The sequence below is a fragment of the Varanus komodoensis genome, unplaced genomic scaffold, assembly GCF_004798865.1.
Source record: "Varanus komodoensis strain SLA01 unplaced genomic scaffold, ASM479886v1 scaffold19, whole genome shotgun sequence".
NCBI lineage: Eukaryota > Metazoa > Chordata > Lepidosauria > Squamata > Varanidae > Varanus > Varanus komodoensis.
Window position 1 is genome coordinate 19,376,330 of NW_025335550.1, and position 25,242 is coordinate 19,401,571.

General features: G+C 38.2%; 1 protein-coding gene across 4 annotated transcripts in view; it reads left to right on the forward strand.

Moving 5' to 3' along the window:
• IFT74 (intraflagellar transport 74) overlaps positions 1-24,110 on the forward strand; it is a 64,332-nt gene extending 40,222 nt beyond the window's left edge. For 2 of the 4 annotated variants that reach the window (XM_044427676.1, XM_044427675.1), the window contains exons 13-21: positions 215-294; positions 951-953; positions 3,984-4,037; positions 5,886-5,983; positions 9,424-9,550; positions 16,769-16,932; positions 17,700-17,825; positions 22,409-22,469; positions 23,617-24,110. In XM_044427676.1, coding sequence (XP_044283611.1) covers positions 215-294; positions 951-953; positions 3,984-4,037; positions 5,886-5,983; positions 9,424-9,550; positions 16,769-16,932; positions 17,700-17,825; positions 22,409-22,469; positions 23,617-23,732 — 829 coding nt within the window. In that variant the 3' untranslated portion in view covers positions 23,733-24,110. Of the gene's footprint in view, positions 1-214; positions 295-950; positions 954-3,983; positions 4,038-5,885; positions 5,984-9,423; positions 9,551-15,718; positions 16,417-16,768; positions 16,933-17,699; positions 17,826-22,408; positions 22,470-23,616 lie in introns of those variants that run through there. The other 2 variants (XM_044427677.1, XM_044427678.1) reach the window with 2 other exon arrangements.
• Positions 24,111-25,242: the final 1,132 nt, after the last annotated feature.

Here is a 25,242-nt window from a genome sequence, read left to right on the forward strand (position 1 = left end):
ACAAAGCAAGGTTACTTCTCTTTCCCTCAAAAATTAAACCTACATAGGCCGGTTAGTTCTAGAATAGTAAGAAGGTAAGAGATGTTAGAGCATTAGTATTGCATCAATTAAATAATATATCTATTTCACTACCATTTCATATTTTCTTCCTAAAATAGCTTGCCCAAAGCTTTTCAAATTTAGTTTTCAGCATCCAGTTTTTGCATTGCTTTAGGCTGACTGACATAAAAGAAAAGATCAACCATCTTAATGAAGGAATACGACAACTTGACATGGATCTAGAGGAACAGCAAGGTAAATAAAACTCAAATACTGGGTATGTCAAAAATTTATTTAAATTTCCTGCCTATAATTAATCTGTCTGATTCAGAAGTGAATTACTGCCCTCCATCCCGCATTTACTTAGGATGCATATACTTAGGGTTTACATTAAAATGTGTTCACATAACACAAAAATCTGCTGGTGGCAGGATATTTCTTTTTGTCTTAAACTATTTCAAGTGTAAGTTAAAAGTGAATATGTGATTTTTGCAAATCATATATGTACTTATGTTACATATTGTTTTTAATATCTGGCCTTTTAGTGGCTTAGAAGTATTGGTTAGTCCATTTGCAAAAATTTAATTCTCTAGATATGTATTATCAGTCTTTAGTATCATATTTAACTGCATGGAAAAACCTTTTGGAATTGGCAGTGTGAATAATTCTAAGATATTTGGAGTGAATATTCTATGGACTTATTGCCTGAGTGTAGTAGCCCCTCACAGTAATTACTCTGTTAAGAAATTATATAATGTTGCTCTTCTGTCTGAATTGCAAGCTTGTTACATTAATCACTACTTTATTTTTGGTCTCTCCATAATAGTCCTGTCATTCTTATCATTCTGCTTTTGTCTTTTATCTTTGCATATTGTTTTTACATTATTTTCTTCTATCATATGGATGACTAGATGGTAAGGAATTTATTACTTTGTTGTTTATAGTGTATCACCAAAAGCTTAGCAGCTTGGACTTTAGTCTGTTTTATTTCTTGTGGCAGCACTGCCATGTTCGGACATCCTCCCACATATTGTGAACTCATTCACTCCTGCTTAGCTCCTCCTCTTAGCAGAAACAGGTAAACAAGCCAGCAACCTTCTGCCCATAGGTAGTTCAGTCTAATTCATGACCCAGGATCTATACCTTGTTCCTAATAAGCCAGAGTCATAAGCCAGGGTTTTTTCTTTGCTTGATGAGGAAACTAAAAACCATAGATTCTGGCTTAGGTGGCATAATAACAAACCTCCAGTAGAAAGACACTGGCTTGTTTAGCTGCTCCTGCTGATGGGAAAGACAAGTAGGGGCGATGGAAAAGCATACACAAGCACAATTGCTCAGCCTAAAAAGTTCTAGCTTATCATAACTTAAGATTTCAGCCAGAATTAATTAACAGTATTTAATGATAATAAAATAATGCAGTACATACTTTCAGTTTTTGAAATAGCACTGATTTATCTGACAATCTAAATTTGTCTAAATTTACATGGGAAAATGAATCTTTTTTAGAAATTGCTTTAAAAAATAATTCATTCAGATTTTTCAAATAAAAAATTGCAGACTGGTTGTTTCTCTGCAGCCAGATATGTGGTGCTTTTATATTTTTCCTTAACATTTGTATAGATCTTTCCTTTTGATAAATCATAATTCTTACCCAATAACTGAGAGTAAGCAACAAATGTCTAGGGAAAGGTAGCAGTTTCTATGAATTCATTGTGATGTATAAACTTTAATAACCACATCTCATCTAAATCATTATAATATAATGTTTGAATGGTATGAGATTTGTTTCAGTGCAGACCAAAAGAGCTATACAGCTAGTTCTATACACACAATTGGTCTTTGCAATAATATTTCTGTCTTCCATGAGACAGGACAAGCCTTTCTTCAAACTGTAGAATATTTCACAGGTAGTTTTTGATTCAGGGTCAGGAACAAGCCGTCCCATTCTTGCCTAGAATTCAGGTATATCTTGCAGTAAGTGTTCTACAAATATCATCACTATTTATGTATTATGTAATTGTTCTGGTTCATACAACACTTAGCTAATTTACAAGATTCACTGTCACAGATTATGGTGATGGCCATTAACCAAGATTTTTTTTAAAGGGGAGGGTTAAACAAATTGATGGAGAATGAGTCTATTAGTGGCTATAAACCATGATAATTAAATGGAATCTCCAAGTTGAGGAACGCTATCTCTGTACATCAAATGCTACACAAAAGGTTTTTGCCCCCATGCCCTGTTTATACAAGGCTTCCTAGCAGATCAGGGCTAACCCAAGACATCTTGCTGCCTGAGCCAAAGACACAATGGCACTTCCTTCTTTGTACCATGTTTCTGACTGGCAGTTAAACTTTATTTCAGATACCGGAAAGCACACTTGAAGGTGGCAGTTTCACTTAGGCCTTTTGGCATATGCAGCTCTGTCTGCAAGCACCTCAGTGCTACTCCCAGTGTTTGCTGCCTGAGTTGGCCAGCTGACTTTTCCTACCTGTCTGGTATAGCCAGGCTGTTGCATTTTTAATGCCTACAAGCCACATTGTTCCTTACCGAATTCAGCCTAATCTGGAAGTTCTGCCAGCTGTAGGATGTATTTTGGCTTCTATTGCAAATGGATAAATTCTTGTTTTATTATTTTAATACAGTTTATTGACATAGTTACAAAAACATATAAACAGTAGTATATCCAACAGTCCATCACCTGATTAAATAGTGTGTTCTGTCTGAGTTACAATATGTGAATTCCTTATTGTTACTGTGGTTTATCTTAAAACATATATTTGGCTCCAAGATCCATCTGACACATACTCTGACAATCTAGAAAAGTATCTGTGGTACTCTGAAAAGTGGATTGTTCAGTTCGGTACTGTCATGCCTTCCTGTATAGCCATGAAAAGGAGAGTCAGCACGGGACAGGAGCACTCACAGCTGCAAGGAAGTTCAAGGAAAATCATTGTCTCCTGAAGCCACTGCACATGTTTATAATTTGTATGTGCTAGATATTAAACCAAAGGGGGGATGTTGGTTTAATATGGAAGGCAAAGGGGGATGGTGGGATTCACAACTCTAATTCATGTAGCTTATCATTTCGATAATGGATTTATCTTTTTGCAGGTCAGACAGCTAGTTACTTGTGTTTGTTTGTTTTAAAAATGGAATCTGCCTTATTCCTACAATATCATCATGAGTAACAGCAATCAGAAGTTATGTGAACCCCCCCAAGGAACTTGTATGGGGCAGTAATATCAGTTCAATAAATGAAATTAATAAATGAGACAATAAATAAAGATGCATATGACTAAATAAATGGTGCATATAAGGAATATCTCCCACCCCATACGAAGTCCTGAATATCTGAATATAAATACAAGAGAATAAAGAAAACTGGCAATGTCTATGCTTGGACGAAAGTCACTTCTAAAAAATCTACCAAAACAAATCAGAGAACAAAGAACACTCTGTGAGATTGCACAGTGAACATTCCCAAGGTATAGGATTGGGTCCCCTGCAGTGTTAGTCCAAAGGAAACTCCCTGACTCCTACCCCATGTCCCTATATCCCCCCACTCCAGGACTTTCTTTGATCAGTTTTTATACCAAATTACAAAAGATGTAAATGATGCACACACACACTTATGTTAATGTTGTCATATGTCAATCAACTCAGAAACAGTGAATAGTGGCAAACTGCAGAATAGAGGGCAGGCAGAATTCCAGGTATATCTAGTGAATGTTTTGCTTATTTGAAACAAAGAAATTGAAATAATAGGCATCTGCAATGCACTTCAGGCCTTTTTAATCTACTACTTTAAAGCCACAGTTCTGAGAAGTTGGCTAGGGCATGCTGGGATTTGGAGGCATTTTTTCTGTCCAAACTTACATAGGATCATGTCCTAAATAACTGAAATTATTAGTTATTTAATTTTAAGTGTTATTTATTGTAGGGGAGAAAAACCTAAAATACAAGGAATTGAAGAAGAGAGAAGAGAGCATGGATAGTAAGTAGTTACATATGCATGTATTGTGGGACATACTCTTAAAATGCAACAGTCCATAGGCAAAACCATTCCATTTTTATTAACAGAGTAATCCTAGACAAATCTGCTCAAAAGTAAATCCCTTTGAGTTCCATGGGGCTTACTCCTAGGTAAGCTTGTATAGATATCATTCTCAGTCATATAGTTCAGACATTAGTCTTAATTAAGCAGTTTTACCTGAAGATGTTTTGCCATTTGCTTCTTGGCTTTGCAGTAATATACTGAGTGAAAAAAATACATAGTTATTTGGGGCCTTTGAATTATCAGTCAGGGCACCTCACCTGCTTCTTAGCTTGTATTCAGAACTTTAGACAATGTAATTTTGGAAAACATATAGTAAATGTGAAAGCTTAAATAAAAAAGATATGTCTAGACATGTTGAATGTAAAGGAAATGAAAACAATTCTGAAGACTGTGAAGATCAAAGAATAGCTCATTTTAACTTCCAAGTATTTCTTAAGATATTTCATGTACAAGTCCATTTGTAGATTGTAACTCTTCTAGGAGAAAGCATACTCTCAAAAGCGAATTAAATAAAGAAGGTGTCCAATATACTTTGAACTCTGTTGTTGACTTAGTAGCTGCCTTGAGCATGCGGGAATTCTGATGTACATGTCAAACTCCTCTGCAAGCCTCAGCAGAGATGCAGAAACTCAGGCCCAGGGGCCAAAGCTAGCATTCAAGGAAGCCCAGTTGTGCCATCCAGAGTCCTTCAGATGGCCTTGCCCCTTTCCTCCAACCATTTGTTGGTTTTCTAGCAGTTTTTTCCCTCATTGTAAATAGTTGCAGTGCCTCCTATGACTTTATGTGTAACTGGCAATAGAAACTTTAAGATGAAATATGGTTATTTGTATCCCCCCTCCCATTTTGCCTTTGGCCCTGCCCACCACTGGATTATGGCCCCTAAATATTTCTCTAAAATGGAAATCACCCCTCACACTGAAAGAAGCCTTGTACTTCTAAGCTAGAGCTTCCCATTTACTTCAGCATCAGAGATAGCATTCATTGCACCCAGACAGATAACACCCAATACGTGGAAGTTTTGCTCCTGCAAGCACATGGAGCTTTGAACCATAGTAATGGGAGAGGCAACCTAGTGCCTTCCAGATGTTTTGGACTATAATCCTCATATGTGTATTTTATTTGATGTTGTGAGCCGCCCCGAGGCTTCGGCAAGGGGCGGCATAGAAATGTTTTAATAAATAAATAAATAAATAAATAAATAACCCATGTCGCTTGGCTCAGTGCTTGCAGGATCTGTGATCCGCAGCATTTGGAAGGCACCTGATAAGTCATCAATAATATAGGCAAACTCAATAAAGTTTTCAGACACTGTAGGTGAAATGTGTATACATGACTTGATGAAGAAAAAAGAAACCTTGTATTTAAGTTGATGAAACAGTGCTGTAGGACTCTTTTGGGGTACTTCTTTGCAAGTACAAAATGTTCCCTAATTTATAGAAACAAAAAAGATAGCGGCAGTATTTGTGAATTTTTATGGAAGCATTGAATGGCCTTTGGGCACCAACTCTCATTGCTGAATCACCACGTCTGTATTAAAAAGTCAATTCAATCCAGGAAAACTGGTGCACATTCTAGTACTTCATAGAAACTATCTCTTTTAAATTACTTTGTGTATAAGTTTTATTTTGTTTTAGTTAAATTGCTTTCAATTTCCTTATATTTCTTAGTTTGTTTTTAAATAGAAAATACTATACTTGGTTTTTAAATAGAAAATAACATTTCAGAAATAATTTGGTGTTCCTTTTATAAACAACAGCCTCCTTTATCTTGTTTTTTAATCTTTAGACTTTCTTGAAACTTTTGAAGAGACGAAGAACCAGGAACTTGAACGGAAAACACAGATAGAAGCCAATATTGTGGCACTTTTAGAGCACTCAAGCAGGGTAAGTGGCTTTGGCTCCGATCCTAAGCACAGTTCTTAGAAATAAGCCCCTCTGATTTTACTACTATTAACCAAATATGTATTCATCTCTTTATCCCTTTTTGATAAAATAGGCATTTTAACTTATTTTTAACTAAGACTGAAGAGCTGCTAGCCACAGTTACTAATATCTTCAGAAAGATAAAGCCATTGAGTAATAATACATGTAGTTTTTATTCTTTACTTTAGAAAGCAAATCAATGTTATGCTACAAAGGCTGAGAGAGGAAGGGATTAGGGTTTACACATTAAAATACTGTCTTGTACTACAATGCCTTGCAGAATTATTCAGGCCCCTTTGACTTTCCCATATTTAATTGTGTTACAATATAGAATTGAAGTTTATTTAATTGGCATTGTCATCACTTGTCACACACAATAAAAATATTTTGCAGCTTCCTGAAGTTGCATATCTTGCTTATATCAACATGTTTAAAGTTAAAGAAGGGTCAATATTTCTGCAAGGCATTGTAGCTCCTCGGCTCTTTTATTCCTTGAGCCAATGCAGAGATAATGCAGGCTTCCTGTTAATTGCAGCTTACACTCAGCCATGGAAATATGTGCTCCATGAACTCACTTCAAAGTTCTCTTCCCTCAGGCAAATTTCTTCACCTGCTTTATCCCATTCAGATCATAGTTCCTAATTAAAAGAGAAACCTGGTTAACACTTAACTTTGGTTAGTGGCATTGCCAGCATACCACTTAGGAGTGGTTAAGGCAGATAGGAAATGCTCCAGGCAGAAAGGAGTTGCATTCAAAAGGCTAGATTCCACATTTTAGTAACCATTACATTTGCTCCAACTTCTTTTTGCATTTAACTTCCCTTAACTTCCCTTTTCTGCTTTCTTTCACATACAGATTCATCCTTGTTCTTTCCTCTGACATCTCCCGTTTCAGTTATAATATTTGGCTCTTATGATTATGAAAACAAGAAAAACATTTCCTATTATAATTAATCACACATGGCACTGAAACCAGATAATAAGCTATGCTCTTTGTGGCCTTCAAGTATCACAGCACAACCTTGAATTTATTTCCTTTATTACTAAAGTTCTAACCACCCAATACATCAAAATTCTTAGAGGGAGTTTATGGAGCAATCCTGCCAAGGTCAGTGAGGAGATGTGAAGGTAGATGAACCCATTGGAGGGATGTAAACAGTGGAGAATTGCATACTAATATTTTCATTTATAAATTATCTCAAATTTAGAATGAGCAGTGCAATGGCCAAGTATGCCAATGGCACTAAATTATTTAGGGTGTTTAAAACCAAAAGGGATTGTGAGGCACTCCAAAAGGACCTCCTCGGACATCAGAATGGCAAATGCATTTTGACATAGGCAAATGTAATGTAATTCACATTGGCACAACAGATTCCCACGTCAAGTGTAAGCCAATAGGATCTGAGCTAGCAGTGGCTGACAAAGAAAAGGATCTTAAGGTTATGCTAAATAGCTTGATGAAAATGTTGACCTAGTGTATAGTTGCTGTGAAAAAGGCAAATTCCATGTCAGGCAAAATTATTATTATTCATTTCATTTCTGTACTTGCCAGTAGTGAGAGTTCTCTAGACAGTCTACAATAGTTCATAAAAACATTATAATAAGATACAATTAAATACCATCAAATCTTAGAAATAATACAAACATTGTAAACAAAAATTAAAAACATCTATAATTTACAATGAAGAATAGCCCTGTAAAAAAATCTGGAATGGGTAATCCCCTTAACCCCTTGTATATCCCACTATATCTTTAAAATTAGGAAAGGAATTTAAAAGTAAAATTGCCAATATCATACTGTGTTTATACAAATTTATGATGTGACTCCATTTAGATGATTGTCGCTGTGGTGACTGATCTGGATACCCCACTTAAAAAAGGATATTATACAGTTGGAAAGAGTGAAGTAAAAGACAAGTAAAATGATCAAGAGGTTGGAGCAACTTTCCTATGAGGAAAGTTTTAAACAGCTGAGATGGTTTAACCTAAAAAAGAGTGAGAACCATATGACATAAGAGAGGGAGGTACAGAATTATTTATGGTGTGGAGAGGGATGCATTTTTCTGTCTCCCTCCTCATGCTAGAACTGAGGGTCATCCCATGAAGCTGATGGGTGAGAGATTCAGGACAGATAAAAGGAAGCACTTCTTCAAATAGCACATCATTAAACTATGGAATTCACTTCAACAAGATGTGCTAATGGCTACCAATCAGAATGGCTTCAACGGGTGATTGAACCAATTCATGGAGACTGTGTGGTCTCCATGTATAGTCATGGTGGTCCTGTACTACCTCCAGTACACCTACGTATAGCAGTTGCTGGGGAATTTGGACAGGATGGTGCTGTTGCATTCTGTAGGAAGCCGGTTAGCCACTGTATGAACAAAATGCTGGGCTAGATGGACTCTTGCTTTGATCCTGCATGGCACTTCTTATGAGCCACCTCATCCAATATTCTGCTTGCCTCATGCCAGCATGGCAGAAAGGAGGAAGGAATGACATTTTCCTACCTATCTTATTTTTCCAGATTCCCCCCCTCCCTGCCATGTTTCTGTCATTGCAACCGATAGGAAGGAAATCGTTTATGCTAGCTCCAAAACTGACATACATTCCCCACCACGTTGAGACATGCCTTCCAGTCCTTTCCCTTTTTGCTTCTAATGACAGCAGAAAGGCACCCTTGAGGATTTCCAGAGGAACTGGAAAGGGGTATCTTGGTTTGGATCTCTTCCTTCAGACTGGATCTCTCTCCATCTCTCCTTGAAGGAGAAATCTAATCTGTCCTATCTTGGGATACCCTCCTAGGGACCATGGAATTGCAAACTTAACTGCTATTTTAATATATTGATGCTTTTAGGTCTTTGGTTACATTGATTAAGCTTTGTCTTAATTGCAAGATCTTTATTGGTTTGTTACCTGCATATATTTTAAAATGACATTTTGATAACTATTGTGTATATGTCCTGGGTGTATATCCATGTGTATATGGATTCAACTACTTTCACTGCAAGGCTGCTTAATAATGGAAGAGACATCCCTTTTTAATGCTGCACACTGCACTGAAATGCCCTGCTTCATTTACACTGGCAAATCTCTCTTATCAAACTGGAATCCAGTAGTCACATTAGCAATTTGGAAATTACTTTTCCTAAGGATACATTGAGTTTGAAGATGAATGTCTTCCATAGCATATAGGATGGGATACCTTTGGTGGGGACGAATACCTGTTCTTCACATGTACGTTGTCTCTTCATGTGAAGTGACTCAATAAAGTGGTCAGTTCAGTATATAACAACATTTTTTTTCTAATGCAATGTGGGGTTGCTGAATTGGTGTACTATTGAAAAAATCCAACTTCATATGGAAAGGGTGATGTTCCTCTGCTCTTTTTCATTGCTCAGAATGTAAACCGTATGAAGCAGATCTCTTCTGTAACAAATCAAGAGTTGAAGATCATGCAAGAAGATCTCACTTTCAAATCAAGTGAAATGCAGAAATCGCAGAGTACTGCAAAAAACCTGGATACAGGTAAGGCAGGCATAAATTGTGAAAGGTGTTTCTATTTAACATCTATGCCACCTTGGATTGCAAAAAAGTGGTAATAAAAATATTAGGAATAAAATGCAATTTAATAAATTCAGTAGACACCAGCAGTTAAAGATCATTGGTATCTTTACCTGTACACCTTTCCTTTGAACAAGTAATAAACATTTTACATTTGCAATTGTTTAGTTTAACATAAAGGCCTTCTGCAACCACTCATTTCCCACAAAACTGTTTCTGCCATAATCCATCCACCCCTTAAGGAATCAGTTATTTTTAACCCCAGCATAAATGTCCTTACCAAGAATGACCACAGTAGAAGGACTGTTAAGGAGGCTTGGGCAGAAAAGATTAATGTAGAAGACTACTGCCTTCATGTGGAGATTTTAGGAAAGGGAGGGAGAAGGAATGCTTAGAACTCTTTCTTGTCCAGGTGCGTGCCAAGAGCTCTGCAGATCTCTTAGAAGGAGAGAGTTCATGTGCACTGGTAATGCAGTGACCCCTTTCCAGTCCTTGAACATCACAAAGGATTTTAGTATAGCAGCCAGGAATTCACAGGGAACAAGATGGAAAAACAGACATTACACAAACCATTTTTATTTGACCATCTGTGTGCCAGATTCTGGCTTGTCCAACAAACCATGGTTAAAACAAATTATGTCAAAACATATCTAAATATCGTCCTTTTCTCAGTTCTTTTTATTGACTTTTATTTCTTTGTCATTATTTACTTCATTTAAATGTCATTATTTACTTCATTTTTTCTAAAATTATGCATGCTCAAAGCTTACTCAACAAATCGAATAATACAATGCTCAGATTTCTGGTAGAAGTTCATAGATCATGTACTAGAGGGCTGAATATCATATATTACTTTGCTTTTATATTCCCATCTGGTTTGGACATGTGCTTTGTCCCTATACTATATGAACAAAAACATCCCATTTTTATGTGTTCATTTTTTCCAAACTGCCTGGAACGAGTATAGTATCAGACAGTATAGTACAGCTGACTTCCCCTTCTCAACAAGCAGATTATCTGAAACATACATTTTCTTCCAGCCAGGAGCTGCTTTTAAGTCTTCCACAAACAAAAATGCCAAAGAGTGCTATAAGGCACATAGATTTTGCAGATTAAGTCTAAATGTGTAGTATGAGTTTCACCCATTTTCAAACATGATCCTTGTAGGATAATAGGCTGTTTTGCATACACTAACAGGTTCAGCACTATACCCATGTACTCTGTTAATGGAACATTTCTTGGGTTTGTTAAACCATAGTGTCCCATTCTTTATAAACTGGAAATCTGTGGTAATTCGTTCTTTATAAGACCTGTTCTGAACCAGGATCGGAGCCCAATTTCATACCCTTGTTTGTGAAACAAAGTGCAATTCAATGAGAAATCACTCCTTTGCAAAGAGGATAGGAATTATACATTTTATTTCAGTAAAGTACTTTTCTACTTTGTTCTGTACTTTTTCTCTTACATGTTAAGTCAGGAGATGAGTAACATCCAATGGTTGGGGGTGCATTCTCTCCTCCCAGAAACTACAGTGGGAGAGCAGCCGCCACCACACTTGATATCACTGCCAGAATTGTCGCCAAAATTACAGAAGACCCACCACCACCACCCCACAGAACTTTGTTTACAAGCAGAATCCTCCTCCCAGGATGCCCCCAGGAGCATAATTCTTCTTGTAAATAAGGCACATGCTTATAGCATACCTTGTTTTCTTCCATAATTGTGGCAGGGAATGTCTTTTAAGGAGAGGGAAGGGCACAAGGGGGAACACATAAAGCCCACAGAGTATGTGTTGCCTAGCCCTGCTGTCAGAGATTGTGGAAATAATTCATATGACTGAAATGATGAGCAGAAAGATATATGACAGTATGCTGCTTCATTTAATAGCTACTATCTGCTGTTCTCAGCCATGCTATGGCAATATTTTTCAGTGATGCTATGCTCTTCATACTGCAATTCCAATTGTGTGGATTTGTTTATTCGTGTAACATGGAATTCCATGTATTGGAAATTTTTCCTTGTGGTCTCTGTGCATCACCCAATTAGATAGAATAGCCAACAAGCTAGAAATTAAAGGATGTTTTAATAAAAGAAAACACAAATTATATATCTAAACTGTACCATCTGCTCATGTTCACAGAGAGATCCAACTGAAGCTTCCCAGTGGAGGGAAGGACTGGCATTTTTCTGTGATTCTGCCTTTCCTTTGCACCCCCAATGCCATTTTCTGTTCCAGAGGGTTCATGACACTGTTCCAAAAGGTTCCCTGACCCTACAGAAGAGTACAAGAGGTGGCACTTGGGGAAAAATCATAATTAGAAAATCATTATCCCACACATTTCATCCTATGCCAGTGAAACTGTGCTGAGTGCAAATCTGGATCCCACCCATTATCCCTTATACTCTTGAAATTGATTTTAAGAACACTTATTCGGAAGACATAATGGTGGGCTCTTATTTCTTATCCTGATTGTACTGTAGAGCCTAGTGACAGAGCTTGAACATAACTTCAAATTCTGTTCTGCAACCACAAAGGGTTTTTAATAGTCTAACACAGTCACAGGACAAAGTTGAATCAATGCACTATCTTGCAGTAAGTACATACAATCAAATGAATATTATGGACACAATCCAGACCCCTTATGCTTCTGTGCATGAAGAATGAGGTTTAGCAGCCTCCATGCATGCAAATAAGCCTCAAAGACTTTAAATCAAGAATGGGCAACTTGAAAAACAATTAGGAAAACAATTAAATCTTTCAATATTACATTGCTGAAAACTATTTCTATAATGGTGAGGCCTTCTTGAAACTGCATTATACATTGACCCAGTGAGCTATGCAGAAGGGTCATTCACTTTCAAATAAGAAATATGACAGAAAAGTTCTTCGAGACCACAAGCTCACTCTTTGGATAAAAGATCATTCCACAGAAGTCTCTCCTTCCCTCCCCAAAGGAAACTTCTGTGAGTAAACACATTTGCTGATGGCAGCATTTCCCACTAACATTTCCCTGGGTCAAAGCACAAAGCAGTTTTGTCTCAGAATTTGCTACTGTGTACACATTGCTTGCTGAAATCTGTGACTTAGTGGCATATCAGAAGGAACTGGACTGCATCCTCTTCCTGTCTCTTCCCAGAGAGAAGGGTTGTTACTTTTTTTCCTTTTCTTTTCCTTTTTTTTCACTCTGGGATGGTAGTTGGGCACAGAAAATCTTTACCTTCTCTAGATAGTAAAAGAAGGGAAGCTGCATTACTCCAAGTTAGACTATCTACTTCAATGTTACCTATTTTAACTGGCAGAAGCCATCCAAAATTTCAGACAGGGGTTTTGCCCATCCCTCTCTGGAAATTTCGGGGATTAACCCTGGAGCATTCTACATGCAAAGGATATACTTTACTACTGAGCTTTCACCCCTTCTTTCTTTACATTGTTGTCTCCAAGCTTTGGGATGCCCTCGGACAAGATGCTCTTGAAGAGTCCTTTCCTTCAGCTGGCACAACTTCTCCCCACTGCAGTCCCTGCGGCCCATTTACTTGTCTTCTCTCCATATAGCTGTCCAGACGGAGAAAGAATGACAAGTGGAGAATAGTTCTTTATCACCCCTACCCTGCACTGTCACATTTCTTAAGAAGCAACAGGTGAACAAGCCATGGTAGTGAAGAGGAGTGGAATCAGGGCCTGAGGGCTCCACACAGAGGAATTCTTGCTAGGCTGTAGGATGTTGCAGGTGCCCAACAACATTGCCTTTGCCTCCATGACCCTTCTCTCAAAATTGTTTGTTTGTTTAATAAACTGTTCCTATAGCCCTATTAGTGCTCTCTGTACATTTCCATTAAAACCAACCATATAATAAAACACAGCATAAAACAGTACATGACAACAATGTAACAAGGTATAGCAGCTTAAAACATCAGTTTTTCAGATGTGTTATATGTGTTATATTGTGTTATATTTTTCATGATAAGAGCTGCTATAATTATTGAAGCGACCCATTTCCAGTCTCTGTTCTGCTTGTGTCTTGGTCATGACATGGATTTTTCAACATTCAGTGAGTTAAAGTACATAAACTATGAAGATCTTTCTTCATCCATCACCCTCTTGGCTTTTACCCTGTACTTGGCAGTATAAAGCAGAGGCCAAGTCCAAAGGCTGCCTTTGAGCCAGGAATTAAGCATGATCAAATATTGTCACAATTAAACATGAAACATCACTAGTTCTCCCAACAACTGAAACCACTTAGTGACAGTTCTACCAGTTAACCTATTAGGCCAGCCATCCTGCTGCTCTGTCTAAGAGCCAGTTGCAGGCCTTATTATCTACATGGGACTGCAACAGGCTGCTGTTGCTGAGAAATGCTTCCTTCAGTGAATCTGTTCAGAGATTCCTCTGTGACAACTATACCGGATAGCCATAATTACAGTTATGGACACAGCCATTTTCACTCAAAAATCCATTATATCAATGAAGAAAAATTCAAACACTTCTCTCTTACCCACCCCCCCCAAATGTTTATGGTGTATTGCATCTGCCTACAAAGAGTCAGCAGTCATTCATAACATTCCAGGGCATTGTAATCAGATACAACAAAATCTCTTTTGAGGAAAATAAGCCTGATCTACATTTTGTAAACAAAGTTCTCATGCAGGGAAGTAGCATGTATTAAATACTTTGTGAAACCAGCTCAAAATAGAAAAAGACCGGTTCTCCAGCCATATAATCCAAGTTGTTAAAATCTATCAAAACTAAGACCCATTCTGTATCATGAGTATATTATGCAAGACATGTTTCCTACTTCATTTCCCCTGCTCCTTGCCACTTTCAAATTTCAGTATCCCACAAATACATGTGAGCTACATTTATGAAATAACTTTCCAAAGAGCAAGAGACAGCACTCTGGGGGAAACTAAGTGGAGTTTGTAATAACAATTTACTGTAATACCCACTATTGTGGACAGCAGGCAATTTAAAATGGGGCTGCACTTTTTATTTGCTTATTCCTCCTTTCCTGAAGGCTTAGGCCAACTAACAATATGTTAATTGCAACACTCAAGATAATGAACCAAATGTCTCCAAAGGAAACCATGGATCTATTTTGTCCAGATCTAGAACAAAATCCCCAGGATTCACTAGAGAAAAGAATTCCTTGTTACTACAGTTCTATGCAGTTTTTTAATCTAACATTGTGGCAGGAAGGTGCAGAAATATGCCTCCAACATGCTTACCTAATGGTTAGGCATGACTTTTGCATAGAGGCTATGCTTGAACCTTGTTTTGATGGTGTATAAATTATGTGATTCAAGCTTAGAAACATTGTGGTTTGTATATGTAGACCGGTTGGTAAACCTGGTATTCACAATTATGGGAGTGCTTCTGACTTAAATTCACAAACAAGACCATGCATAGGAGAAAATGAATGATATTTTTGTTCCAGATTGCCAGCATAACTGATGCAGATCCTAGATAACATATCCATCGAAACTGATGGCATAGAGCAGCCTTCCCCAGCCTGGTGGCCTTCAGAGACATTTGGACCACAGCTTCCAGAATTCCCAACCAGCAGGGCCATTGACTACGAATTTTGGATGTTGCAGTCCAAACATGTCTGGAAAGCATAAGGTTGGGGACAGTTCCTGACAGTTCCTTCCTAGGATATGGAAGGGGCTTCCACAGGAGATAGCTGAAGCCCCAACAGTGAGGGTGTTTAAGAATAGGCTGGATATGCACATGGTAGGCATGTCAGGAGCAGAGCCGGCTGTCAGATTAGATGGCCCAAAGCTGAGTGGCCACATCCATAGCCTTGCAAACTAGACAACCACAACTGTTGCTGCAATAAGTTCCAGGAGCCGTTGCACCCAACTTACTGTCACAGGGTGGTTAATTTCTTGGTTTTCTCACATTGGCTTCTTAGAGGTATACATAACCTGATCCGGTCTGTTCATTCCTTTGTCCCACAATGGAGCTTGTTGGTGGTCCTGCGGGCTCTTAAGAAGTCTCCTTTCAAGCCTTTACCCACTGTGGAACTACACTTTCTCTCACGGAACGTTGCTTTTCTGGTGGTAATCACTTTGTCCAGGCAGGCAAGCCAACATTGTGCTTTGAATATTGATCCACTGTTCCTCATTTTTCATAAGGACAAAGCAATTCTGCAACCCTACTGTACATTCCTTCTGAAGGTCGTGTTGTGGTTCCATCTGAACCAGGACATTGTACTTCCAGTGTTCTGCCAGTGGTGGAATCAGTGCTGCATTCCCTGAACATGTGCAGGATTGCTGACATTCTATTGGTCCATACCAAATCCTTCTGCTGGTCCCAGAGATTTGTCATTGCTTACAGCACACACAGTGTGCCGAGCCTAACAGTCCTCAACAACTCATTCACTGGATCGTAAAGACCATCAAACTGGCCTACCTGGTCTAATCCATCAACTTTCATCCAGCACTCCCCACTTGATGTCCATGCCAAGCAAGATTGCTCCTTTGGCCAACTGGTCCTCTTGGTGGTCCAGTGCTGATCACGCTGCCCCTCCTCCTCTTCAAGGTAAGCTCACTAGTCACCCTTATCCATGATGCACAGAGACCGTGAAGAAGAAAGTAGTGTCGCTTACCTGTAAATGACGTTCTTCAAGTGGTCATCTGTGCATTTACACAACTCACCCACCGGTCCTGCATCGGTGTCGATAGCTTTGGTTCCTATACCATCTTCCCTTTGGGCTCATTCCAGGATGTTGCCAGTCAGGCTGTTACCAGCCTACCTCCCCATTTCTGAGGCCAAAACATCCGTCTCATGCGAACTGGGGAAAACAGCAGGAGCCCCTCCTATATATACAGTACCAGGGGAAGGGAGGGTGGGGCTCCTACCAGAATGGATTTAGCTGAGAAAATCTTCCCAGCAACAGGCACTGCACAAATGGAGAGCCCATATATGTGAATGCACAGGTGACCACTCGAAGAAAGTCAGTTACAGGTATGTTACCTTACTTTCATCAGATAATACTTATTTGAATGTAAAAGATAAAAAAATGTATATAAGAGCTTTACTGAAACAAGGCCAAGTCAAGTAAATCAAGCAGGAGTTGATTATCCCCTTGAATAAGTAAATTTTATTAGTCGGTTTTCTCTGTGCTTGAGAGTAGACTCCACCATATGTCAGTAATAATTATGAGATGTTTGCCTTCGTTATAGATAGTCAGCGTTTGCAGATGGACCTCCAGAAGATGGGCCTATTAGAAGGCAAGATGATTGATGAACTCAGTTCTCTCAAAGAAAAAATTGAACAAATGACCAAGGACTTGGAATTGTTCAATAATCTTCCAGCTCTGAAAGCAGCAGGGGAAGAAAAGAAAAAAGTAAGTTATCAGTCAAAACCACTTGCTATATTCAATCGTGTTTACTTCCAAATAAATATGTTTGGGATGGGGAACAGAATATTCTTTTGTTCCCCACCCTCACCAAAAACCTGCTGCTCCTTTGGAGCTTATTTTGATGGGGTTTCACATTCACATTACTAGAGCAGGGCCTTGGTTATCAAAGTTTATTATTGTTTTCTTGAATATTTCTATAGCAGTTCCATTTTTCTGCCACTGTATCTTGGTCATAACACTGGATGAATGTAGAAGGTGCTTTATAATCTGTGTTTTTCTTTGTCTTAAACAAAATTTTCATGGGAAAAGGAAATATCTATGAAAGAGATGTAGAAAAGAAAATTATACAGAACACTACATTTATAAGCATGGACTAGAGAACAATATTATAGCAAGAAAGAATACATTTTGCACAATGTAAAGAGAGAACTATTCATATAAAAAATGAGTTTTTCTTTCTAAAGATAAAAAGAAGCCAGTATGTCTGAGACTAAATATTTCTCATTTTCAATTTCTCAAAGATAAACCACCTTCAAAATTAAAAGTCTAGTCACTTCAGACATATCATTAGGAAGAATGATTCAGTTCAAATATGTGAGCCATCCACTTTTTCTGCATAATCTTTCAATGTACAGAGTCATATACCCTTATGGAAATACTTAGTTTTCCTTCCTTGAATTTTGCAAAATAAAAAGGCTCGGTATTTTTAAGTTCAGTGTCACCTAATCTTTGTATTTTTCCCTTATATAAAGAAACTGCAAGAAGAGAAAGAAACATTAACAAAGCGCAGGGATACTTTCAAGAAAATTATGGAACAACTAAACAGAGAATATGAAGACCTGAAGTTGCAGCTTCAGGAGAATGAGACACATTCGCAGGTACAGTTAAAAATACTTTTTGCTTTCAGGTATTGCCTATATCCAACTTTTAAGAGTTCTGAAGACTTGTAAAAGTATATGTATATGCATATAGAGTACTTTTAGTATTGCTTCAAAGCCGGTTTGGTGAAGTCTTTGAAATGCGGAACATCAAATTTATTTCCAAAGCTACCTGTGGTAGAAAAGAAGGAAAAATACTAAGTTTGGATTTACTCATGGAATTCTTCCAGGTATAGACTCAAAAACTGCAATACTATTATTATTGTGACATAAAATATTTAGTGATACCATTGGGGTAATTGAGATGATTCTGGATAAACTTGTCTGCATTGAAGCCAGAATATTTTCTGCTACATTTGAAACAGGGTTGCGAAAGTGAACATGAACATTTGTAGAGCCTCTATATTAGCTTCTACAATACTAACCATGCCAATTTTGTGCAACCTCAAACAAGTCTAATTAATCTACGGACCTCTTAAGTTTATCCAATCCTGCCAAGCTATTAATGGAATAAGACATTTGTCCTTGAGCTTCCTCTGCAAAGAAAATAACTGTTGTGTGGGAGATAAACCTCCTTCCTTGAGGGCCACAGTCCAGATCAATTTTGAATTTGGCAGAATTAGAAATATTTGGTTCCAATTTGTTGTGTTTTGTTTTTGCTATATTGAAGATAGAAAAGTAGGAGTTATCAGTCTGCTTCAGCTGTAACCAGAACAGGAACTGTACCTATTCATTCCAAATTAAGTCTAATTAGTAGGTAGTGCTTAGAGATTTTTTTTTGTTTGGATATCACCAAAAACTCTGGTTTATCATATGAAGAAGTACTAAGTTAAGGTGCATAAGGAAGGGACAGTGGGAGGAGGGAATAACCAAGCAAGCAGTTCCCTTCCCAGTTCCCTTGTCTGAACCTGACCATAGACGACTAGGGAGAAATAAGAGTATAAATCAGGTGGATAAAGGTATGGGTAGTCCAGAATGGAAATGTTCCTTCCTTCTCAGGTAAGTCTTGATCAGTGACTCTGTTCATAAAAAATGGTTCTGTTGAAACAGAAGTTTCTTTACGTTTCTTGCCAAGGAATGCTCCATACACAGAGATGGTGGGTTCACATGACATGACAGCCCATTGTAGGTAACTATCCATTGTGGACTGGCATTTCAACTGAACATGGACTGCATCCTACAGGGTGGAATTTTTATGGGCTACAAGCCCCCTTGACAACCCATAGCCTGTAGTAGGTGTCAGTGTACCCATAATGTGTTACATCCTCCAAACTGAGGAAACATCATGGGTACAGGGAAGTAGAGAGAGAGCCAAAACCCCTTGCCACTCTTACCAAGCTTGTCCAGGCTACACTGCCAAGTGCCCAAATTTCACTTTGCAACAGCCTACACTGGGTCAGTTTCTCAGCTGCACCTACAACCTATTTTATGGTTGCTGCAGTTTATTTCCCAATTGTTCCCCAAGAGATTGATTTTCATGATCCCTAACATTACAACCAGTTGCAGTCCCTCTCAAGTATCCAATCAGCACAGTGCTTGTCATTGGGTCCCCACCAATTTATTTATATATTTATTGCTCCCAAGACTGAGCAAATGTTTTAGGTATATTTTTTATTATGGCTACTATTTTTTCAGAGCTGCAGAGATGCACAATACTGACTAGCCAAAGCTGGACAGGTGTGCTTCATCAATGTCATGGACAGTATACAGGAGACACCAACCAGAGGATTGACGTATCAGGGTTAGTTTGTTGCTTTGCTTCTCATTTAACAGCTGTCAAGCAACAAGCTCAACTGAGAAGCAAAGTGGTGAGAGGATTCTTTGCTGGCAAAAGGGGGTGATGTGTATATCACCTCATCCCAGACAGGATCCTCTACTTTTTGTTTGGACAACTGTTCTCAGCATCTTCCAGTTTTTGTATCATTTCTTGAGATTCAAGGTGCTTTGGAAAGTGGAAAAGTGTGAGAGTATTTATAGGAGTATTCAGTTTTAACAGCTTTCAAAACTCAAGCTTGCTTTGAAAATTGGTGACGGGGATTGGTAGGGTTAATCAAAGGGGTTTTATCAGGGAAATATGCAGCCACGGAATCTGCCTATGTCCCTGTCAAAAATTCTGTTTTAAAAGGCAGTCTGAGTTTTGAGAGTGAAAGGGCCCATGTCAGCTGCACAGGATGGAGATCATGTTGGTCAATTTGTGTGTTAGTTGAACTGCTAACAGCAGTGCAAGGCAGCAGTCAGTCCAGCTGTCTTGACAGCCAGCTGAAGCACTGCCTATGCTGCTGTTCTCCTCAAAGTGCTTGAGGGCATTAATCTTATTTGCGTAATGGGGACAAAGCACCAGCCACAGCAAGCCAAAACTGGCTCATGCTTATGACTGTCAGACAGAGAAGACTTGTTCCTCCCCACTGTGTTCCTTGGGATACCACCTGGAAGAATAAGGGATAAGAGGTGAGGGAGAGTGAACTATTCACAATGATCCTGATTGTTGGGCTCATTGTGAGCATTTGCGGTAAGCGTGCTTTGGGGTTCCCAATCAACCATTGTGTTCAGTCTCCACAATGGAATGCCATTACTTGCAAACCTGCCCCTTCTAAAGCTTATTTACAGCATGGATCATTGTACAAATGTAGGCAGTGTCATCTCAGCAAAGTGAACACAAAGCAGTGGAGGACAGCTATTCTGTTCTTTTTTTTCCACACTGCTTCATTTTTTCTATTTAATCATTTTCATGTTTTTAAGAAAGCTATTTTGAACGATTCTTTGCAAAAAGCCTTCATGTCCTGACACAAAAACATTAAATACTAGCACAGACATTGAACACAAGCAAGCAAACTGATACTTTAAAAGCTATAGCCATCAATATAATATGCACATTACTTTCCTGGTAATGTTGAAAGTTTTGTTGAAGTCTTAATATTTAAGCTGCTTGCTTACAATCTTCTCAGTGCAGTCTTGCTCTTATCAGAGCTTCAGAAATCAGACAGGAAACTCAGCTTTGGAAATGAGGAAGTTTTTTCTTTATAGTTAAGACCCCAATATAGTGTCAAGCTATATTGTGTGATAAGCCTTATGTAAACAATTATTAAACAAAAGAAACAGAGATAATGAGAATTCAGTATCTTAATAAATCAGAGTCTTCACAGTTGTTGCAATTTAAGCCAGTAGTCTCAGTAGTTTACACTCATTGCAGCAATTTTGATACTTTATAGTTCTAAACATTACATGTACTTTGGCAATTCTTGTTGAATGATTTAATTTCTACACTGTTTAATATTTATTATTTTATTTTATTAAGCTGTATATACCACCTTTTGTTGAAAAGCCATCAAGAGGCATACAAACAATTAAAAACAAACACATGATAAAAACCAACAAGACTATTAAAACATTAAGGCTGTAATCCTATATGTGCACTCATCCAAAACATATTCCTCATTAAATTCAGTGGGACTTATTTCTAAGTAAATTTGTATACTCGGAATTGTAGTGTAAAGTGTTAAAATAACCATGTAATTACCACTGTTTTGAGCTCACCTTTCTTCTGTTGAAATCAGTGGACAGTTTTGCTTGAAAGTGCAAGCAACCTTACACACAGCAATTACATGCCACCTCATTTCTGCAACTGCCTACACCACAGTGGGTTGCTGTTAGAACCTGGTGGTGGTTTCCAAACAACCTCAGAACCTAAAATAAGCCATGACTTGTGAAATGGTTTGGAAACCTCTGCTACTGCTCACCTCCCTAGGTTAAGACAGCATGGCAACCCACAGAGTGGAGGCAGCTATGGAAATGAAGCAGCATGAGTGGGAGAGGGTAGAGAAATCATTGTGGCTTCTTCCCCATGCGATCCCTGTCAATTTGACTTAATATATGTTCTCATAAGTAAGTCCCCAGCATACTAAAAAGCAGAGACATCACCCTGCCGACAAAAGTGTGTATAGTGAAGGCTATGGTTTTCCCAGTTGCAATGTATGGCTGTGAAAGTTGGACCATAAGGAAGGCTGAGCACCGAAGAATTGAGGCCTTTGAATTGTGGTGCTGGAGGAGACTCCTGCGAGTACCTTGGACTGCAAGGCAATCAAACCAGTCAGTTCTAGAGGAGATCAACCCTGACTGCTCTTCAGAAGGCCAGATACTGAAGATGAAACTCAAATACTGTGGCCACCTAATGAGAAGGAAGGACTCACTGGAGACGAGTCTAATGCTGGGAACAAGTGATGGCAAATGAAAAGGGATGGCAGAGGATGAGGTGGCTGGATGGAGTCACTGAAGCAGTCAGTGTGAGCTTAAGTGGACTCCGGGGGATGGTGGAGAACAGGAAGGCCTAGAGGAATGTTGTCCATCTGGTCCTGATGGGTCGACTTCGTGACTAACAACAGCAACAAAATAATAAGCCCCATTGAATTCAATCAGACCTACTCAGAGGTAAGGGTGTACAAGATTGCTGCCTAAACCTGCTTAGCTGCTACTTGGATTGTGTCTACTTGATAGACACCAACTTACTTAAAATGTAAATATTTTTATTACATAAGCAGGAGTGTGGGTGTTTCATTCTCACTCTTTTTTTCTTTTTACACTTTCAGCTAACAAATTTGGAAAGGAAGTGGCAACACCATGAACAAAATAATTTTGTCATGAAAGAATGTATCCTTTTTCTTTTAATAAAAGGAGAAAAAAACTGAAAATATCCACAGTAATTTTTTATAAGGATTTTACCTGGAAAGGTAGCTAAAAGGATACAGGTAAAGATTGTCTCCAGTAGATCACTTTAAAAGCTTATATCGTCTTGGCTGACCATCTCAGATAAAAGTTTGCTTGTCTGCTGATATTTGCACGGTTTAGCATTTAGTATTTTATTTTATTAAGTTGCGTATGCCACTTTTTGCTGAAAAGTCATCAAGTGGGTGCACAACAATTAAAAATAAACACATAGCACTGAAAATACTGGTGTGAACTTTGAGTGGCATAATTCAGTCTGTTTAGCCATTTTCAAACATCTCAAGGTAGTATTAACAATTCCTGCAGAAGCTACAGTCTGTATTAAGCCTCATTGGATTTTTATTTCAAAATGGGATTCGGTGATTAGTTATTTCAGATAAAGGTATGGGCATGAATCCAACAATTTTCAATAAGTAAACACTTAAAATTTCTGCCACTGCAATTGTGATTTGGCTCATACTCTTTCTCAGCACTCCTATCTCAAAGCAGTGTGCCTAAAAGTGCTGTAACACTGTGTGCTATCTCACATATTGTTGGTTGCCATTACATCTGAAGAAATTACTTGGGGGGGGTGGCATTTTATTCAAATATTATTGTACTTGTTTAGGAGACAAAAATGGCTGTTAAAATACCATACTTCAGAAAATTAGGTATCTTGTTTAATACATTACATGAGACAGCTGACAAGAGGGTCCCCATAATCCTTGGATGGCATCCTTAAACTGCAAACCTGTACATATTTCATTGAGAGTAAACCCCACTGAACTCAGGTATACTTCTGAATATACATTTATAGGTGTTCACCTTTAGTTGAAATATAATCAGTGGATTTTACCCTCTCATTAGCAATAAATTCAAAACCCACACCGATGACCAAATTGCCCTAGAGTAAGGCTTCTCCCTTGAACACCTCTGTTATCCTGTGAAGTGGTAAGAGGAAAGGTGCAAAGGAGTAGTAACGGTTTCATCAGTATGATTTCTCTTGAGTTATTTTCTTATGGTTATTTTCTTATCTGTAACTTGGATGTAATTAAAAAAAAAAAAAAACAGTTTCCTTAACTTCTATTATCAGTTATAGCAACAAAAAGCCAGGAGAGTGATTACCGACCAATAAGGAAGAATGTGACTAAGCAGATAGCAGAATACAACAAAACTCTCATCGAAGCTATACAGAATAGCAGAAACTGAATCCAGATGCTTCTTTTATAAATCAGTGGACCAGTGAGAGGACCTTTCTGCTATACAATTCATTAATATTTTCAAGATGCTGATTGAAAATTGTACAAGTAAACCGAAGTAGATAGTAGCATTTTGTGTGTGCCTACTTCATACCTGTTAGTTAACAAAAAACAGAAACGTTTGTTTATTCAATATGAATTTTCTTGAGTGCAAGCTTGAATGCTGAGATGATTATTTGTTGAAGATACCATTCACTTTTGATCTTGCTAATAATGCACATAATTACATTTAAATCATTTTGAAATGCAGCTATTGATGATATTGATTAATATCCTTTCTCATGTGAAGAGTTTAGCAAATTAAACAGTAGAAATAGTTATATTGATACATATGCTACTGGTAATTTATTTTATTGTATTAGAATTCTAAAGCAGGATTCAGGCAGAGCTGAATTGTAGGTACAATATCAATACAAGGTAATAAAATAACTCAGAGGAAAATTTTCCAGCAGTATAATTTTTCAAAGATTATTATGCAGCCCCCTTGACCTTGGAAGTGACCTACTCATGCGTAACTGCCTTCCTGGCAAGAAAAGGCTGTCCATTAGCTAAGTCATGAGCAAGTCAAAAATGGCAGTAATTGGTATGGCTGGAGAATAAGGCAATGGAGAAAAAATGGGGCAAGTAGCTGATTCCTTTTGGCCAATGCTAAAGAAGCCCAAAATTGACCCTCTGTTCCACTATAATATCCTGCTTCATGTTTCTTTCTTTTTTAACACAGAAGGTAAGCAGCATAGTATTTTCTAATGGGAGTAGAGCAGTTGAAGACAAAAAACTAGAGTTTGTTATAGCAGACTGATTACCCTAAAATTGGAGATACATGATCAAGTTTAATACCAAAGAAAATCAGACTATTTGGAACTATACTCCTGGTGGGTATTGACAGTAATATAATTTTAGGAAAGTAATGGCATAGATAAGTCAGGACTGTATGCAGTCTGTCAAAAACAAAAATAAAATCCAGAGCAGAATCCTCTTAGTGTGTTAGGAAGAAAGAAAAAAAAATTGTGGCACCCTTACAAGTCTAATCAATTGATCAGAGCACAGTTTTTTGTGGATTGGAGTCCACACCCTCAGATACATAGAGCCTTATTCAGTTGTTATTAAAGCATAGTGTTTAAACATGCAAAGAGGCGGGAACACACTTGGCCCACCCCCATTGATGTTGCTGCATTCACACTGAACACATGAGGGCAACTTTGTAAAGAGGAGAAGCTCTTCACACATTCTAGAAAGATGAATGGTCAGGGTGGAGATGGAGTATTGTTCCGAGCTGATAAAAGCATGGTGTTGCACAGACAAGAGAGTCCAAGATCTTTAAAACAACATCTGGAAGACTATTCCGAGAATAGCATACCACCAGAGGAGTAAATTATTCACCCAGTGCCAAGTCAGTGATGTCATTTTGCCACTCATCCATTGCTCACTGATTCTCCCCAGCCCACCTAAGCTTAAACAGA